The sequence below is a fragment of the Stegostoma tigrinum genome, chromosome 5 (assembly GCF_030684315.1).
Source record: "Stegostoma tigrinum isolate sSteTig4 chromosome 5, sSteTig4.hap1, whole genome shotgun sequence".
NCBI classification, from domain to species: Eukaryota; Metazoa; Chordata; class Chondrichthyes; order Orectolobiformes; family Stegostomatidae; genus Stegostoma; species Stegostoma tigrinum.
The window spans coordinates 67,956,643-67,978,079 of record NC_081358.1 but is presented as its reverse complement, the minus strand read 5'-3'; the positions used below and the strand labels follow the sequence as shown (position 1 = coordinate 67,978,079).

General features: G+C 39.8%; 1 protein-coding gene across 1 annotated transcript in view; it reads right to left on the bottom strand.

Moving 5' to 3' along the window:
* Positions 1-2,456: 2,456 nt before the first annotated feature.
* The window catches only part of oprk1 (opioid receptor, kappa 1), a 60,451-nt gene continuing 41,470 nt past the window's right edge, over positions 2,457-21,437 (bottom strand). The window contains exon 4 of the mRNA XM_048528518.1: positions 2,457-4,285. Within this exon, the coding sequence (XP_048384475.1) occupies positions 3,762-4,285 (524 nt within the window). The 3' untranslated portion in view covers positions 2,457-3,761. The remainder of the gene's footprint in view (positions 4,286-21,437) is intronic.

Here is a 21,437-nt window from a genome sequence, read left to right as displayed (position 1 = left end):
GCATTGATTAGTTTTAAATTCTGCAATATTTAAATATTATTCTGTTTATTTCAAATATTTGACAATTCTACTGTAATAAATGCTGATTGTTTTAAAGCTTGTACTCTTGCATTAAAACAATGCTGCTTTAATGATGAAGGGTCTAGGCCCGAAACGTCAGCTTTTGTGCTCCTGAGATGCTGCTTGGCCTGCTGTGTTCATCCAGCCTCACATTTTATTATTCTGCTTTAATTCTTTTGTCTTAAATTTCCATCCGGTTTTACATTCTTTAATAGCAATTTAGCAGTACTTTTAAGTATTTTATAGCAATGCTGTGTAATATATAAAGTTCTAAATTCTGCATTAGAACAATATTGTACACACTGGGAATTAATCCATTTAAAAAAAAACACAAAATGGTATTTTTTTCAACTTCTAAAGGTTTAGTTTACCTCCTTCAGCAGCCAAAATGGAGGTTTCCTGTCTCTTCAGAAACAAAATGATATTTTCCCATCTTTCATAGTCTAAATACCCTTTTATATTTTTAGTTAAGCCTTGTGGCAGCAACCTTAATAAATAATACTTTTGAAACTGCCAAGAAAAAGTTGCATTAATCAACATGTTAACTTTGTTTCTCACTCAACAGATGGTACTAGGCCTTCTAGGCATGCTCTTTTGAGTATTTACAGGACCTACTGTTTCTTCAGCATTCCAGCATTCACTGTGTTTAATTTTATTCTATGTGACAAAATAGTTCTTTCCACTAAGTTACCTTTCTTGTATTCTCACTGGGGGTGTGAAAGAAAGGTGACAAACCTCCTTAGATACAGAACAAGCCTTCAAGTCTTGGCCAGTGCAATCAGAACCAGATCTAATTCCATTGGTTACATCTAAAAATCAGATAGCCAATAATGATGCAGTGACTGCATCAGTTCACTATATTTATAGAAAGCACATGGCAAGAATTATGAAGGTGAAAATTTATTTAACCATCACATGCTCCAAAACTGTTGTGACATTTTCAATAATTACATTGAAAAAGGGAAGACTGTTAATTGAATGAAGATACATGTGTGTGTCCCAATGGGAGTAAAATATTTTCCATAATTTTTTAAATGATGTTTAGGAATATAAATATGATAAAAGTATTAGTCAAGAAGATTTTCTATCACCTTGCTGAAATGTTGTTCCTTTATTGCTTATTTTGTGGATGCAGCTTGTATGTCCATACACAGAATGTGGCTGAGCATACAAATGTGACTGCCATTGTAGTTGACCCTGAACTTACTCTTGCCTGTTAATTTCTCAGGTCTATTTCTAAGCAAGCATTAAGTAGCCTCTAGAGATTTAACTGACTTCCTAACAGGCATTCCCACCACTCCCTGAAGATGCTCCCATCAGCCCAACCTCAGTTGAGAACAGTTAGTTTTGCACAGACCAGGGATCAGAACAACAATAGAATTGCAGAACTTGCTGTTTTGTAAAGATCAACACCAACTATTTGGCTATTGCAGGAAATTTTACTATGTTTAATGTTAATCACCAGGAATTATTTGTATTCTAATCAATATTCTGATCGTGAAATGTCACATCCAAACCATTTGCACACCTGGAAATTTTGTCAAAAGTCTTCTTCAACTACCATGTTTTTGGGATACACTGAATATTTCTTCATTTCTTTGTAGGTTTAATCTTACATATAAATTGTCACAACAGGAGTTTAAATGCACCCTGGTCAGCATATAAATGAAATTGCCTTAAGTAGTAGTTAGAATCATACTCACTATTAGTCCTCTTCTCAACAGCCATGAGATGGAAGTATGGATAATTAGAAGAATTTGATGTTTCAGAATATTATTCTACTTGTGTGCGGAGGTCTTGCCTTTTTCGCTGCGATGAAAAAGCGAAGCATTCTATTTGGTTTTTAAATGTAAGCCTTCAGTATTGTGATCGACTGCTAATAATTTAGAACATAGAACATAGAAAAGTACAGCACAGTACAGGCCCTTCGGCCCACGATGTTGCGCCGTGGAATAATCCTAATCCAAAAACAAAATAACCTAACCTACATTCCCCTCAATTCACTGCTGTCCATGTGCATGTCCAGCAGTCGCTTAAATGTCACTAATGACTCTGCTTCCACGACTACCACTGACAAAGTATTCCATGCGCTCACAACTCTCTGGGTGAAGAACCTACCTCTGACATCTCCTCTATACTTTCCTCTGCTACTGATCAATTTAATTTTTTTTTGCCATGCGAGGTCAGTGAGAATAAAAAACTTTAAGAACTTGAATTTCTGATTGTTTAAAAAAAATTTCTCCAGTCTCCAGCAAAATAAACATTTCATGTGGCTCTTCGTATTCAAGTTATGTATCAGAATTATATATTCGAGGAAAAAAACCTCTAAATTATTCCAAACTCTCTTTTTATTTAATCTCAATTTCATAAACATTCAAAATCAAGACAACCCCAATTCCAGTACATGACTGGTAACATATCTAAAAATGTTACATACGCCAAAATACTGAACAGTTTGCAACACCAGAGAAAAATAATCTGACAATTTTAAATGCAGCACAGGTACAGTTCTGAGTTTTGGAAAATAGCCAGCAACAGCATGGTCAAGAAGATTATGTACGACACTTTAACTCATTTTCTTCAATTACAATAGAAATATGTTAATTATGTAAACATTTTACAATATTTCAGTGGCAAAGGTAAAACACTTATACATGTTCTATTTGCTTTTTAAATTCACAGTCACATTGAAAACAACAACTAATAACACTTTAATAAAGACCAATATTTCTGACTGGCAAGTGAAGATGGTGAGTACATGGTTGAAAAATTCGTTCCAGTGAGCTTTCTGTTGCATCTTATTTAATCTTTCTATTGCACACTGCATTATAAAAGAAGGGCTTTTGGCTTCTTGATTCAGACTTGATTGCCTCTTCCAAACCTCACTTCATTGCCTCAGTCTCAGTTCTAGAATATAGTTACTTACACTCAGACTTAACTTTGAGCCATAGGCTTGTTAAATGAAATTTTACACCTAAACCACAGCTCACCAACAAAATCTTTTGCTCTTAAAACTTTTGTATGCAATTTTGTTTTATTTTCATTTTGGCCTTGGTTTGTAAATAAACAATTTTTCTAAAATGACATTCTACTTACTGCTATTTGACACTATTTACTTTATATAATGGAAATACTCAACATTTTTTACATAAATCAGTAACAGCTCACTTTTTGACATATAATTTTGTGTATGATTGACTGTAGACAGCTTCTTTTCACCGGATTTGAGATTTTCACTACAGGTTTGAAATTCTTTAAGTTGCAGAATGTCTGTTGCTATTTTACAATGAAAGCATTAGTTTGAAAACAGAACTTTGGAATTATATAACCAAATATATCCAATGTAGCACAGTCTATGATAGGCCTGCCACATTAATTTGACGTGCTTGATCTCCCAATGAAATGGGAATGTAAAAACAGCACTGTTTTAGAATCAATGCCAATTACCTAGCTTGGATGCTAGATATGTCATTTTGTGCCAAAGAAACCTAAAGTGGAATTCATTTTCCCATGCATACTGATCATTTGCTCTGTGGGCGATGAGCACTGGAAGGCCAAATCATTGTATGTATTGTAATGATAAATAGGCCTCATTTTCCTCATTAGAAGAAGAATTAAAGTTCAGAAGTAATTTGAGTCACACCTAAGTCCTGAAAGTCATCCCTTGCTTGGAGTGCTAAAGATGACATTTCCACTGCTAGTCATACTTCCCGGTGTGCATTCCCTACACTATTGTGGAACAATGTATTATGTGTGGTATTCCTTACTCTGCTGCTGGTCTGCCACTCGAGCTTCATCCCTGAGGAACAGCAAAAATCTTTGAAGCACCTTTTAAAATTTTCGTCCAAAAAAGCATAGAGAATGGGATTAAGGCTGCTATTGGTATAACCAAGTGCTACTGAGAAATAATAGCAGGCAGATACTACTGTAGTTTCAGGCACATCTGTCAAAGCTTTGACTAATACAAAAATGTGAATGGGAGTCCAACAGATGATGAAAACTGCTACAACAATGAGGACCATATGAGTGATTCGACGCAAGTTTCTGTCTTTCTCTCTGGAACCAGAAAGTAGCCTCACACTCTTTAAACGCAGAATCATCAGGCTGTAGCATGCAGAGATGATGAGAACAGGGATAACAAAGGCAAAGATAAAAACACAGATTTTCAGTATGGTGTCCCAGTACCAGTAGGGTTGTGGGAATTTCAACTCACATTCGACACTCCCTGTTGAATAAGAAAAACAAAAGTCTGCAGTTATGATGACATCTGGAGTCATAACTATTACAACCAAACCTTCTTAACTGAGACTGTTATTTTATTTTAAATGGTAAATTTAATTTCCTTGAGGAATTTTTATATCAATATAATCAATTTACTGAATAGTCCACTCAAATGAAGAAATTATCAACAAGATCCCTTTGTTTTTGTTGCTGTTGAGAGAGAATAGTTCCAAATCATAGAAAGAAACAGCCATGGACAACTAGATAAAAGGGACAGCATAAAACTAAAAGAAAGGGTTTACGAAGGTGCAAAGAACAGCACAGGTGTTGCCTAATGGGAAAGATTCAAAGACCAGCAATGTGCCACAAAGCAGCATCAAATGAGCTACTAAAAGGGATTATATGAAAAGAAATTTGCAAAGGCCATCAAAACTAATAAAATAAATTTTATAGTAACATAAAGCGGGTGTTTAGGAGCAAAGTTGGCCCACTGAAGGTTGAATGTGAGGATATTATTGATGACTGTCAGGAAATGGAGTCAGGTTAAATAATTATGTTGCTTCAATATTTACAATAGAAAAGGAGAATAACTTGCCAGAAGTCCTGAGGAAATTAATAGTAGTCGGGGACAGACACTCATAAAACTAATGTAAGTAAAATATTAACAGTGAGGAAATTAATAAAACTAAAGAATGACAAATCCCCAGAACCTGATAGCTTCTATCCATGAGTATTAAAGGGAGTAGGAAGCATGGTGCAGATGGCCTAATGAAAATCTTTCCCAGGTTACAGGAGTTGTCCCTTTAAATTGGAAAATTGCACCTGTCACATTTTTTTTAAAGAAAGGTGAAAGAGGAAAACTAGGAATTACAGATCAATTAGTGTAACATATATGGTAGGAATATTGTTGGAGCCTGTAATTAAGGATTGGATAACGAAACATCTTGAAAATTTTCATTTAGTCAGGGAGAGCCAGCAGGGACTCACGGTATGTAAGTTATTCCTGACAAACCTTGTTAATTTTTTAGGAAGAGATAACAAAGATGATGGACAGAAGAATGTTTCTGGATGTTCTTTACAGAGAATTCCAGAAAATGTCCCATATAAAGACTTAACCTAAAGTTGAACCCCATGGAATTGAGGGCAAATTACTGGCATGGCTAGTAAATTGGTTGATTGACAGGCACCAGAAATTTGGAATAATGCAAAATTATCAAATTGTCAGGATGCGACTAGTGGTGTCCCATGAGGAGCTGTATTATGACCTCAGTAATTTACATTATTTATTCATGACTTGGAGGACGGCATAGAAAGTCATATCTTCAAATTTGCTGATGACACAAAGTTAGGTGACTTTATAGGCAGTGTAGGTGATAGCATAAACACCAAAAAGGATAAAATGAGCAAAATCATAGCGGACTTCAATGTAAGCAAGAATGAGATTATTCATTTTGGACTGATAAAGGATAGCTGAAAGTACTTTCTAGATGATATGAAGTTATATGCAATGGCTGTCTAAAGAGGTTTGAGGGTTTAGGTGCACAGTTCTTGAAAATGGCATGAGTAGGTGCAGAAAATAATCAAACAAAGCTAATGAAATGTTGGCATTTATACCTAGATGACTGAATTATAAGAATGGAGAAGTTTTACTGCAATTGTACAAAATTCTGGAGTACTGTGAGCAGATCTTGGCACCAAACTTTGAAGGATATATTGGCTTTGGAGGGAGTACACCATGGGTTTACAAGAATGTCACCTGACTTCAGGGGTTAATTTATACAAATTAGGCCTGTTTTCTTTAGAATTTAGAAGGTTAAGGAGTGATCTGATTGGCTTTTTCAAGATATTAACAGGAAAACACAGTTTGATAAACTATTTCCACTAGTTGGGGATTCTAGAACGAGAGGGCATTGTCTAAAATTGGAGCCAGACTGCTCAATAGAAATGTTAGGAAACATTTCTACATTCAAAGGTTGGGAGAGATTTGGAACTCTCTTCCACAAATGATAGTTGGTACTAGGTGAGTTGTTAACTTTAAATCTGAGATAGATAATCTTTTTGTTAAACAAAGGTAATAAGGGATAGGAGCCAATGGCAGTTATATTATGGAGTTAGGCTATAGATCAGCCATGATCTCACTGAATGGTGTAACAGACTCAAGGGGCTGATTAACCTACTTCTATTCCTATATGCATGCAAGGACCTCAGGACCCTGGAGCAACTTTGCAATAATGTTATGAACTACACATCACTCGTCATAATTAGCAGAGTGGGCAGAGTCAGCCTAATCTAGATTCTGAAAGAATCAGATGAGCACATGTACACGAGCACATTTAGAACATAGCTTAGTCCTTTCCTAAAGTAGTTAGAAAATCAAAGCCTGGTATATTTAGGATAATCATGAGTAGCATTATTTAGTATTAATGTGCAAGTCAAAGCCTGAAGACAGTTTCTGACTGCCTTTTCCGCAACATGTCTCACTTGAACCCAAACTCATTGTGTGGCATCCAGCTACACAATGATAAATATCCTTTGTTTAATGGGAATCAAAATAAACACAGGTTACAAATGCATAACAGGAAAACAATGAGCAAATACAAAGGTAAGTCTCACTTAAAATAGTCCATAGTGTGAAGACCTTGCCTTACTACCAAACTAACAAGATACTTGTTATAGGTTTACAGTTTCACACTATGCTGATATTTATTCATGTCTTGTAATAACATTCAGCAACAGATTTGAACTTTCAGGTTTCATAGGTATAGTTATCACCAGCAGAGCACACTTACGCAAATCCTGTGCCTTGGGTCACAGCAGTCTTGATAGTGTAGTTTCAAAAGTTCCTTTTCAAACGAACAATCAAAAACACCTCAGTTCATCATTTGGCCACCAATGGGAAAACACCTTGCCCTTTAACATGTGCAAATTTTCATTTGTTTTCCAGATTTTGGACCTTTTTAGCACACATTGCCTATCTCTGTCTCCTTTGCTGCCAAAAGGAAAATTAACATCTTCCTAATAGTTTTCATCTTCTCCTCACGAGAATTTTCCATGTTTCTCTTTTTCTTTCTGTATCCTCTTTGTGTCTGCATCAGTTCTCTGTTGTCTTCACTCTCTAGTCCTCTCTTCTAGCTTTCCTTTGTGTCAGCAACTCTCCTTTATATGTGGCAGCCACATGACTCTTTCTTAACCTCCTTTCTATTTGTAATGCATCCAGCTACATTAGGGATCACCAAGTAATATTGCCACTTCTTATTATTCACTTTTTCTAAACTCTGACCCCCCGAAAGAATTACAATTGATCCGTTTCCGATGGACACAAACTATTAAAAGTTATTTTCAAATGTACTTTAAAACCATTACAGGTTCTTGAGCATTCTTCTTGTCAAAAACGTCTCATTTTGTTAATGCTTTTGACTTTCAGGGCCATTCACAGGAAATAACAATATAAAGGGAAAGCAACCTTTTTACTTTATGAGAAGACACTGCTGACCAATTGGTAAGTGAATCCTGATTGTTAGAGGCATTGCTATGGAGAAAGCACCAGTTAGCTGATAACTGACAGCTAAATACCAAGCCTTGCTAAATTCAAGCCAGGCAGGTTGAGGTCAAGGCCTGAAGAATGAATCTGAGAATGGCTAGCACCTACTTTGTCAAGTTGAAACAAGTGCCAGATGTGTATATGTTCTGTCTGTCTGCAAAATATTATGTTTCTGCATAATAATACATGTGACTTCCATTGCTTTCTATTCAAACAATATTAAAAAAAATTCTCCTGAAGATTGGTATTTCTTGTAATTGCCCTGATGCTGAAAAGCTTTCAATAAAATATCATTTTTTTTAGCAATACATATGGTCTTTACTATCAATTAATAATGTAATTACAGATTTCTCAAAACTTTAGTGAATGTATAAGTTTTATTTACTGTAGTGCATCTGGGCCAAACAGCATTTGCTTAGGATTATCCTCAGGAGTCATGCTATATCACATATACTATCTATGTACAGAATCTTTTATGGTCCTGAATGATGTGAGCTGTGGTGAAAGATCTGTGAGAATCACATGAAAAGTCCAGAGAGGCCTTTCTTGAAGTCAGGAGCACCTAACTGTATTCACCTACCAAGTTCTGGACATTGTGATGCGATTCTCACCATATACAGTCATAGAGTTATATAGAATCAAATAGACCCTTTTGTTCAACTCATCTGCGGCGACCAGGCATCCCAATCTGACCTAATTCCATTTGGCAGCATTTGGCTAATATCCCTCTAAACTTTTCCTATTCACATGCCCATATAGATGCTTTTTAAATGTTGTAATTGTACCTGCCTCCACCACTTCCTCTTGCAGCTCATTCTATACACATACCACCTTCTGCAGAGAAAGGCTATCTGTTGACTCCCTTTAAATCTTTCCCCTTTAATCTTAAACCTGGTCCTCTAGTTTTGGACATCCCCATCCTAAGAAAAAGACGTTGGCTATTCACCCTATCCATACCCGACATAATTTTGTAAACCTGTACAAGGTTACACCTCAGCTTCCGACTCTACCGGGAAAAAGGCACCACCCCATCAGCCTTTCCCTATAACTCAAACCCTCCAGTCCTGGCAATACCCTTGTAAATCTTTTTTGAACCCTCTCAAGTTTAACAACATACTTCCTTTAGAAGGCCGATCAGAACTGTAGGCAGTATTCCAAAAGTGGTCTCACCAGTGTCCTGTACACCACAACATGATATCCCAACTTCTATACTCAATGTTCTGACCAACAAAGGCAAGCATACAAAATGTCTTCTTCACTACCCCGTCCATCTGCGATTCCACTTTCAAGGATCTATGCACCTGCGCCCCAGGTTTCTTTGTTCAGCAATACTTGCAATGACACTACTATTAACTGTATAAGTCCTACCCTGGTTTGCCTTGCCAAAATGCAACGTCTCTCATTTATTTAAACTAAACTCCATCTGCCACTCCTCAGTCTATTGGCTCATCTGATCAAAGTCCCATTGTTCTCTGAGGTAATCTCCTTCACTGCCCACTGTACCAAACTTACTAACACAGCAAACTTATTAACTATGCTTCCTATTATTCACATCCAAATAATATATATAAATGACGGAAAGCAACAAGCCCAGCACCAATCCTTGTGGCATACCGCTGGTCGCAGGCCTGCAGTCCAAAGGTAGGGTCGCTACCGTTGGCCTCATTGTCTCTGAGTAATGAAAGGAACACTATCTAGGGTTCTTGCTTCTGATTGAAATTAATAATCAGTGCATGTGGACAGGACGGGAGTTTTTTGTGTTAGCTCCCTCAATTGAATAGTCTGTTCACCCATGGCCTGAATATGAGTGGGAAGTAGGATCCATTTTGAGAATAAGTAGGAATATGGAGTTGGTCCATGAATAGGTCAGCCATAATCATAACAGATAATTAAGCAGACTAGAGGGGTCAAATAGCCCAATCTTGCTCCTAATTTACATGTCCATGTGCATACTCATATGTACAATAATGGATTACTTAAATAGGGTATCAGATGGTCACCCAGTCAAGGATGCAATTGGAGACAAAAGGAGAGGATAATGTTGTAGAGAACACCAATAAAGGAACCAAAGGATGCAGTTCACAGAACAAAAGCCTGAATCTTTCCAAAAATTGTTGTTTTGTCGATGTTATACCTGCCTTCTAAAGACACTGATGAAAAGCATTTCTTCAGTCAGGTTTCAATGTGGAAGATGAGTTAATTGAACCTCTGTATTTACCCCACGGTGGCGCCTGAGATGGCAAGTTTTAAGTTAAAAATAACAAAATAATGTCATTTCTGAAGAAGGGTCCCAACACAAAACATCAGCTTTCCTGCTTCTCTGATGTGGCTTGACCTGCTGTGTTCCTCCAGCTCCACACTGTGTTATCTCTGACTCCAGCATCAGCAGTTCTTACTACTCCAAAATAATGCTCAACTTTCTCTGTGGAAACAAAATTCATGACAACTTTCACCTTGCTTATAACATCTGTCATTAACACCTCTAACATCCAAGCATAATTCATCAAAATTATTCATTATAATTTCCAATTTCCACTTTAATCAAAGCTGCCAATGTAAATTTATCATATTGCAATGACACCCTCCCAATATTGAAGTCTTTGCAGTATCATAGGCAACCAGTAAACACTCTAATTTTTTTTTCTATATCCTTGAACATATAATTCTCTAAATCTTCCTCTTTTTAAATGAGCTATCTCTTCCTGCAGCTTGAAGCCCTCCAAATCTCAAGCATTTAACTTAGGCTGTGTGTCCTGACATCCTGGAAGTTTCACATTGTGCATTACAGAAAGTTCTGCACATGCACACTTTGTGGGTTTTGCCAGTAAAAAAACATGAAGCTGAATGCAAATAAGCACAATAACTGATGTATCTCCTGATAACCCCAAAAGGGTCACATTGCACATGCGAATGTTACTAGTAAGGAAGGAACAGACTGAAAGAGGTATATAATCATATATAATTATAGACATATCAATCATGGGCAAAGGAATATATCACAGTTAAGTTTGATTTATCATCATTGAATGTCAATGTAAAACTTCTTTCTAAAAGAGTCAGTGGATAGGTATTGGAGTGGGCATCCCGGTTGATATTTTATTTCCTTCCCAGTTCTCCTGCTGCCACATTAGCTGAGATTGACTAAGTCACCAAAGGCCCGATAGTAGGATTGAGCTGTTTTGGATGCAAGCTTGACAAATTCGCTGAAGTAAAAAGAAAAGCATGAAGCTGGAATTAACACAAGATTTCATGTTTCTACTGGACTGGAGATGATGAAGACTATCAGAGGATTTGCAGAATGAAAATCAAGTCTCGTCTGAAGTCAGAAGATGGCTCAGAGGAATCAGATCAAGACAAAACAACTTCCAATTTACATATCATCAGAAAGGTATACATACTGTTCATATTTCTGATGCCACAGTCAAGACAGACATAGAAAATCGGAATCCAGAAATTCAAATAAAAGTTTCAAGTCACCACTGAGAGATCAGGACCAAAACTGGAAACATTAGAGATGGAAATGTTAATCTCCCAGTCTCTGAAGGCCTGTAATTTTAAATGGGAGACAGCCAACAGACCGCACGTACAATGCACATTGTGAAAACAAAAGTTATAGAGGTAATTGGACCAGATATGGAATATGGCCAAGCTACTTTCCATATACCACAGGTTAATATAGCAGGAGGAGGAAGAATAATGCAAACAACAGATTTTGAGTGCAAAATTGCAATGGCAAATATGAAAGTACCAGTTATTAATATTAATAGAAGTGGAGCAAAAACAATCAGTCATTACTTCACCAAAGACTGATGCTGATCTTAACGTATCTGGAAATTGTGATGACTTAAAATGTCCAACAACTGATAGTCAAAAGTTAAAAGTTGGTGGTCCAGGTTTCAACACACAAGACAGGAAGATAAATATCAAAATGAAGACACCGAATTCACATGTAAATGAAAATACATGGACGAAAATAGAAACACCAGATCTGGACATTGGTATGAGCGCTCCTGAGGTAGTCATTAAAATATCTGGACCAAGGATGGAAGATGAGATTGCAATACCTGCAATAGATATGAATTTTGGAGGGGGTGCTAGTGAAATCATAATTCGGAATTTTAACTTGCCAGAAAGCAGGATCAAAACGCATTAGTCTTATTTTAACCTGGAAGGCAAAGGCACAAAAGCAACAGTGAATGTTAATGTGAATGATAGTAAATTGGCCTGTGGCATCAAAAGCTCTACATTTAACAAGACAGGATTAACTATTTCTGGGCCCAAGATGACAATGCCTGATATTTATTTAGAGCAGAAAGGTCCAAAAGAGGCAGGTAATGTTGAATTACCTGACATCAATCAGGATCTTATCAAGGGTCTGGATCTGAATACCAGTGATCCCAAAGTTGACATCAAAGAACCTGACAGCAAAGGAAAGGGGCTTAAGCTTTCACTGCCTTCTATGAATTCGCCCATTGTTAAAAACTGCAGACATCAACTTAAATCTTAAAGGCTCAACAGGAAAAGGTGACCATGGTAAGACCTCCCCACAGCAAATATAAAGGGAGAGATCATAGAACCCAAAGTAGATATAGATATAGTTGTACCAGATACACACATTAGATACCACATTACAAAGTCAAACTTAAAGGGACTAAAGACAGAAGGTGAGGCTCATGTACCTGATGTAGGTTTAAATGTTAGAGGAGGGTCTGGTAAAATCAAAGGCCCTAATTGAGAGATGCAAGACTTAAGCAACTCAAAGCAAAAGTTCAAAAATCCAGATATCAATCTGAACTTCTAAGGCCAAGAAATCACAAAAGATGTTGATGTCCCTAGTGTTAACTTGGAGATGATCTCAAAGGCTCAAATGTGAACATTAAAGGTCCCAAACTTGATACTGAAGGGTGTGAGGCTGAAGACTTTCTTTGCCTTCAGTAGATAAGGGCTCCTGTCATTCATCTGAGTCTCAAAGACTTGAGAGTGAAAGATGACTATGACATTGGACGTTGTTCTACCAACTTAAGAATGGGTGATAGTAAAATAGCCACAGCAGATGTGAATGTCCCTGATGTTGATCTAGATGGTTATATCAAAGGGCCAGATGTGAACACTAGAAGGTCTGATAGTTGACATGAAGGGACCGGATGCTAGAAGTCGTGGCCTTAAGTTGCTCTAGCATTTAATAACTTTGCCCAAGACAAAGGCACCAGACTTTGATTTGAGTCTCAATGGCCCACAAATGAAAGGTGACAATGACAATGACATTCCATCTGCCAATTTTGAGGGTGAGATCAAAAAATCCCATGGTGGACATAGATGTTCCTGAGCCTGACAGTAAAGGTCCCAGTGGAACATTCAACATGCCTAATTCAAAATGCCCACGTTTGGAATAGATGGAGGGAAAGGAGATCAGCCACACAGAAGTTTTGATCCTAATCTTCCCATTGCCAATGTCAGTCTAACTGGTCTAAAGACAGAAGGTGATATTGATGTGCCTTATGTAGACATTGGTGGAGGTTCTGGTAAAATCAAAGGTCTGAAATTATATATGCCAGGCTTGAATATTTCAAGACTCAAGATAGAAAATCCAAATGTCAACCTGAAATTCAAAGGCCCAAAAGCCGCAGCAGAGATAGACATTTCTACGGCCGACAATGAGACATCAGAATGGTGTGTTGCCACCCTGGGGCCAGAGTCAAAGAAGTCTTGGAGAGTGTGCAAAATATTCTCAAAGCAGAGCGTGACCAGAAGGAAGTTATTGTATGAGTTGGTACGAATGACCAAAGAAGAGAAAGGAATGAGGTTTTGAAGGGAGGGAGGTTAAAAAGTACGTCCTGAAGGGTAGTAATATTTGGATTAATCCCATGCCATTTGCTAGTGAGAGTAGGAATGGGAAGATAGAGTAGATGCATGTATGATTGAGGAGTTGGTGTAGTGGGTAGAGATTCACATTTCTGGATCATTGGAATCTCTTCTAGTGTAGAGGTGACCTGTATAAGAAGTAAGGTTGCATTTGAATTGGGAGGGGTCCATATCCTGGCAGTGAGATTTGCTGGTGATACTCAGGATGAATTAAAATAGTAAAGGGTGGGGGGAGGGGTTGTGAGGGACCAAAGGTGATAATGAGAAAACAGATAAATCTGAGGCTTATACAGTTAAGAGTATGAGCAGTCGAATAGTCAAGGCAGGCAAGAGCGATGCAGAAAACAAGGAAAGACTGATCAATCAAACTGCATTTATTTCAATGCAATTCAATGTCTACATAAGGCACATCAACACCACCTTCTGTCATCCAAAGACAGAAGGTGGTGTTGATGTGTCTTATGTAGACATTGGACGAGGTTCTGGTAAAATCAAATGTCTGAAATTATAAATGTCAAACTTGAATATTTCAAGACTCAAGATAGAAAAGCCAAATCTTAGCCTGAAATTCAAAGCACATCTGGGCCTTTGATATAGCCGTCTAGATCAACATCGGGGCATTCACATCTGCTGTGACTATTTTACTATAATCCATTCTTAAGATGGTAGAAAAAAGTCCAATGCCATAGTCATCTTTCACTCTCGAGTCTTTGAGACTCAAATGAGTGCCAGGAGCCCTTATCTACTGAAGGCATAGAAAGTCTTTAGACTCACATCCTTCAATATCAAGTTTGGGACCTTTAATGCTCACATTTGACCTTTGAGATCATCTCCAGGTTAATATTAGGGACATCAACATCATTTGTGGTTTCTTGGGCCTTGGAAGTTCAGATTGATATCTGGATTTTGAACTTTTGCTTTGAGTTGCTTAAGTCTTGCATCTCTCAATTAGGGCCTTTGATTTTACCAGATGAGCTCAGGGCATGGTTGGGAAGATGGGACTGGCACATCATAGCTATTATAGAAATGTGGCTCATGGGAAGGCAAGACTAGTAGCTTAATGTTCCAGGATATAGATGCTATTGGAGGATAGAAAGGATGACAAGAAAGGAGGAAGAGTGACATTTTTGGTTAAGGATAACATTACAGTTGTACTTAAGGGGGATATTCCTGGGAGTACATCCAGTGAAGTTATTATTGGGTTAACTGAGAAATAAGCAAGGGATAATTACCTTATTGAAATTATATTATAGATCACCCTATAGCCAATAGGAAGTTGAGAAGTACATTTATCAGGAGATCTTATTTATGTATAGGAATGATAGGATTGTAGAGGTAGGGGATTCTAGCTTTCCAAACATATTAGGACTGCCATAGTGTTAAGGGCTTGGATGGAGTGGAATTTATTAATTTTCTTACTCAGTATGTGGATGAACTTATTAGAAAAAGAGCAAAACATGACCTTCTCTTAGGAATTAGGCAGGGCATGTGACTGAGGTGTCAATGGGGGAGCACTGTGGGTCCAGTGATATCAATTCTACTGATTTTAAAATAGTTATGGAAAAGGACAGACCAGATCTAAAAGTTACAGTTCTAAACTGGAGGAAGGCCAATATTGATGGTATTAGGAAAAAAACTTACAAAAGCAGACTTGAAAAGGCTATTTGCAGGTAAAGGAGTGGTTGGAAAGTAGGAGGCCTTAAAAATTGAGATAGCCAGAATCCAGAAGCAATATGTTCCTATGAGTGTGAAGGGTAAGGCTGGTAGATCAGGGAATGCTAGATGATGAGAGAAATAGAGGCTCTGGTCAAAACAAAGGAGGCAGGCATCTGGGATTGAGTGAATCGATCAAGGAGTATAAGGACAGTAGAGGTATAGACAAGAGGGAAATAAAGAAATAGCTTTGGCAGATAGGATTAAGGAGAATCCAAAGAAATTCCACAAACACATTAAGGTCGAATGAGTAATTAGGGAGAGAATAGGGCCCCTTAAAGATCAATAACATAGTCTAAGTGTGGAACTACAGGAGACGGGTGAGATACTGAATGAATATTTTGTGTCAGTAATTATAGGGAAGGATATGGAAGCTAAAGAACTTGGAGAAATAAACAGTGATATCCAGAAAAGGGTCCATTATACAGATGAGGAGGTGCTTGACTTCTTAAAACACATAAAGATGGTTAAATCCCTAGAACCTGACCAGGTATATCCCTCCCACCCACAGCCTCCAAACTTATTCTTCCCCAACCCCGCAAGGCCCGTTTCTATCTCCTTCACAAAATACACAAACCCGCCTGCACTGGTCGATCTATTGTCTCAGCCTGTTCCTGCCCCACTGAACTCATCTCCACCTATCTGAATTCCATTTTCTCCCCTTTGGTCCAGGAACTCCCCACCTACGTCCGTAACACCACCCATGCCCTCCACCTCCTCCAGAACTTCCAATTTCCTGGAACCCAACACCTCATTTTCACCATGGATGTCCAGTCCCTCTACACCTGTATTCCTCATGCAGATGGCCTCAAGACCCTCCGCTTCTTCCTGTCCCACAGGCCTGACCAGTCACCCTCCTCCGACACCCTCATCCACTTAACTGAACTAGTCGTCACCCTCAACAACTTCTCTTTCGCTTCCTCCAGACAAAGCGGGTGGCCAAGGGTACCCGCATGGGCCCAAGCTATGTCTGCCTCTTTGTAGGTTACGTGGAACAGTCCCTCTTCCGCACCTACACAGGCCCCAAACCCCACCTCTTCCTCCGTTACATTGATGACTGTATCAGCGCTGCCTCTTACTCCCCAGAGGAAGTCGAACAGTACATCCACCTCACCAACACCTTCCACCCTAACCTCAAGTTCACCTGGGCCATCTCCTACACATCCCTCACTTTCCTGGACCTCTTAGTCTCCATCTCAGCTAACCAGCTAGAAACTGATTTCCATTTCAAGCCCACCGACTCCCACAGCTACCTAGACTACACCTCCTCCCACACACCCTCCTGCAAAAATTCCATCCACTATTCCCAATTCCTCTGCCTCCACCGCATCTGCTCCCAGGATGAGGCATTCCACTCCCGCACATCCCAGACATCCACGTTCTTCAAGGACCACAACTTTCCCCCAGCAGTGGTCGAGAACGCCCTTGACTGCGTCTTCCGTAACACATCGCTCACACCCTGCCCCGGCCACAACCGCCCCCAGAGGCACCCCCTTGTTCTCACATACCACCCCACCAACCTCCAGATACAATGCATCATCCTCTGACACTTCCGCCATCTACAATCCGACCCCACCACCCAAGACATTTTTCCATCTCCACCCTTGTCTGCCTTCTGGAAAGACCACTCTCTCCATGACTCCCTTGTCTGCTCCACACTGCCCTCCAACCCCACCACACCCAGCACCTTCCCCTGCAACTGCAGGAAGTGCTACACTTGCCCCCACAACTCCTCCCTCACCCCCATCCCAGGCCCCAAGATGACGTTCCATATTAAGCAGATGTTCACCTGCACATCTGCCAATGTGGTATACTGTATCCATTGTACCCGGTGTGGCTTCCTCTACATTGGGGAAAACAAGCGGAGGCTTGGGGACCGCTTTGCAGAACACCTCCGCTCGGGTCACAATAAACAACTGCACCTCCCAGTCCCGAACTATTTTAACTCCCCCTCCCATTCCTCAGATGACATGTCCATCATGGGCCTCCTGCAGTGCCACAATGATGCCACCCGAAGGTTGCAGGAACAGCAACTCATATTCCGCTTGGGAACCCTGCAGCCCAATGGTATCAATATGGACTTCACAAGCTTCAAAATCTCCCCTTGCCCCACTGCATCCCAAAACCAGCCCAGTTCTTCCCCACTCTCCACTGCATCACAAAACCAGCCCAGCTCGTCACCTTCCCCCACTGCATCCCAAAACCAGCCCAGCCTGTCTCCGCTTCCCTAACCTGTTCTTCCTCCCACCCATCCCTTCCTCCCACCTCAAGCCGCACCTCCATTTCCTACATACTTCCTCATCCCGCCTCCTTGACCTGTCCGTCTTCCCTGGACTTACCTAACCCCTCCCCACACCCCCACCTATACTCTCCTCTCCACCTATCTTCTTTTCTCTCTATCTTTGGTCCGCCTCCCCCTCTCTCCCTATTTATTCCAGAACCCTCTCCCCATCCCCCTCTCTGATGAAGAGTCTAGGCCCGAAACATCAGCTTTTGCGCTCCTGAGATGCTGCTTGGCCTGCTGTGTTCATCCAACTTCAAACTTTGTTATCTTAGCTATATCCCATAACTTTGTGGTAAACTCGGGAAGTGATTGCTGAGCCCCTTGCTGAGATATTTGTATTATTGATAGCCATGAAGGAGGTGCCAGAAGACTTGCGGGGGGGGGGGGTAGCTAATGTAGTGCCATTATTTAAGAAAGCCTGCAAGGAAAATATAGGGAACTAGAGACTGGTGAGCCTGATGTCAGTGGGAGTGAAGTTGTTGGAGGGTATTGTGAAGATGTGATCTATCTGCGTTTGGAAAGGCAAGAACTGATTAGGCACAGTAAACATGGCTTTGTGCATGGGAAATAATTTCTCACTACCTTGACTGAGTTTTTTGAGGAAGTGATAAAGAAGATTGATGAAGGCACGAAGGTGGATGTTAGATTTCAACAAGGTTCTGCATGGTAGACTGATTGACAAGGTTAGGTCACATGGGATACAGGAAGAATTAGCCATTTGGATACAACTTTGGCTTGAAGGTAGGAGACAGGGTGGTAATGGACAGTTGTTTTTCAGATTGGAGGACTGTAACCAGCATTGAGCCATAAGAATTGTTATTGGATCCATAGCTTTTTGCCATTCATAGAAATGATTTGGATGTGAATATAGGAGGAATGGCTCGTAAGTTTGTTGATGACACAAAGATGGTGAGTCTCCAGAGCCTCTATTTCTCTCATCATCTAGCATTCCCTTGGTGGTGAGATTATCCCAAAATATAAAGGGTTCTTGATCAGATGGGCTAATGGGCTGTGCAATGACAGAGGCAGTTTAATTTAGATAAATATAGGTATTATGTTTTGGTAGGACACATCAGGGTAAGAATTATACACTTAACAGTAGAGTCCTGGGGAATGTTGCTAAACAAAGTTTCCTTGGAGTGCAGGTACATAGTACCTTGAATGTGGAGTCACGGGTAGATATTCATGAAGAGGACCTTTGGTACACTAGCCTTTATTGGCCAGAGCATTGAGTATAGGAGTTGAGATGTCATCTTGCAGCTGTACAGGTAATTTATTAGGCCATTTCTGGAATATTGCTTTCAGTTTAGGTCGCTTTGCTATGGAACAGATGTTGTTAAACTTGCAAGTGTGCAGAAAAGATTGACAAGGACGTTGTTGAGGATGGAGGGTTTGGGATATAGGGAGAGACTAAATAGACTGGGACTATTTTCCATGGAGCAACAGATGTTGAGGGGTGACCTTATGGAGGTTTATAAATTCATGAGGGACACGGATAGGGTGAATAGTCATATCCATGGTCTTTTTTCCAGGATAAGGCAGTCCAAAACTAGAGGGTATAGATGTAAGGTGAGAGGGACATGATATAAAGTTACCTAAAGGGCAATGTTTTCGTGCATAGGGTAGTGTGTGAATGGAATGAGCTGCCAGAGGAAGTGGTGGAGGCTAGTACAATTACAACATTTAAAAGGCATCTGGGTGGGTACATGAAAGCTATAGAGGGAAATGGGCTAAATGCTGACAAATTGGACCAAATTGATTTAAGATATTAATTTAGAATAGTTTATGTCAGCATGGATGAGTTGGACAGAAGGGTCTGTTTCTGTGCTGAACAACTCTATGACTGTATGTGGATGTTCCTGATGTTGATCTGGAGGATGATCTCAAAGGTCCAGATGTGAACATTAAAAACCTAAAGTTGATATTGAGGAATCTAATGCCCCAGAAAGCAGCCTTAAGCATTTTTTAATGCCTTCCATAGGACAGCCCACAATTAAGGCACCAGAGTTTGAGTTGAATCTCTAAGACCCAGAGATGAAAGATGACCATGATATTGATTTCCCTCTGCCAATGTTGAGGACCTGTTCAAAGAACCCAAGTTAGATATTGATGTTTCTGAAGCTCATATTAAAACTCCCAGTGGAAGGTTCCAAATGTTTAATCTTCGACTGCCTATGCTTGGAATGGGTGGAGGGAAAGTAGAAGGTCCCAATTTGAATATTGATGGCATTCTTCCCAATGGAGATGACAGGCTCACTGGCCTAAGGATAGACGATGAAGTACTTGATGTGGATGTTGACATTGGCAAAGGATCTGTTAAAAAATCAAAGGCCATAAACTTGAAATATCAGGTTTCAGTATCTCAGGACCAAAGATCGAAAAGCCGGATTTTAAATTGAAATTCATAGGCCTAAAGCCACAGCAAATGTGGAGATCTCTGATGTTGTCTATTAAGTGGGATTGTTTCTTATATTGGCCCCATTACCTGCACATTTCACCTCATTAACGTATATTGTCCTTCCTACCACCCAGCATGAGGAAACTAGACATCAATAACTCTTGGCTTGAAAGTCTAAGCAGGTAGCCAGTGACATCAACTCACCATTTGGTCCTTTGGACTACCATTTTGTACACCTACCAGAAAACATACCAGGGCATACTCAAGGGAACCAGATACACCTGTCTGCACCATCAACGTACATCAGCATCTGGCACCTACCAGTCTCTCAGGATCCCTCATAGCATTTCTTTGATCTACTCACTGGATGTTTATATGCTTTAAAGTTGTACTTCAAAGTGCACCAGCACTGGAACTGTCATGCTGCTGCAAGGAAATTTTGCATGCAGGAATAGCTGGCTCATGGATTGGACAAGGCTGAATTTTAGGGCTGTTCACTTGCTCTCTTATCACTCACCTCACCTTAAGCCTACCTGAATGCTCATAACATCACCGCTTCCCATAACTTACCTATTTTTGCCCTTCTCCCTCCCAATGCCAGAGACGTCAGGCTCACAGTACTTTTGTCTTTATTTGTTATGTAGCACAGACATAAAGGTTGTCCTGGTTTTTAGTAGTCCTCAGTGAAGTCAAGGGAGATGGCTTTCAATCAGATAGTGTCACCACAGTAAGTCAAGTCCCAACTTCGAAATCAATCCAGAGGTGTGGGCATGATCAGACAGCTACTTGGAGCAGTCAGGGTCAGGTCATTTCATCGTAAGAGGTGACATTCTGAATATCCAACACTAATCTTGGCTCTTTCTGACCCTATTGTGGGCTGTTTACTTCTGAATGAGAGAAAGGGAGAGATTGATGGAGAGAAAAGAGGGTTACACACCTGTTAGCACCGGTGTTGGTGGGGGAAAGTTGGTGAAGGGTCCTGACCGAGTGGAAAGGACATCCCTTATCTGTACTTCCATGTACTTGTTCTCAAAATAAGCCACTAATTTGCCCTTATTTTCCATGTCCAGGGCAAATTTCACAACCCATGCAGTGCAATACCAGGCTGGCAGTGCCTGTCCAGGTGCACAGAAGGGTGCAAAAGAATACCAATCTGTTCTGGAATCTCAGAATTCTCCAGACACAGAGGGGAAGAAATGAATTAGCTTCAGATGTGAGGAGTGGGTGAGTTGTTAATGAGGTGATTCTGGGACTATAGCATGAGTAAACATGCTAGCCCTCATGGAGAGAAAATCTCCATGACACTTAATGAAATTGACAATTTAATTAGCCAATAAAAATACCAGTCAACCCTAAAT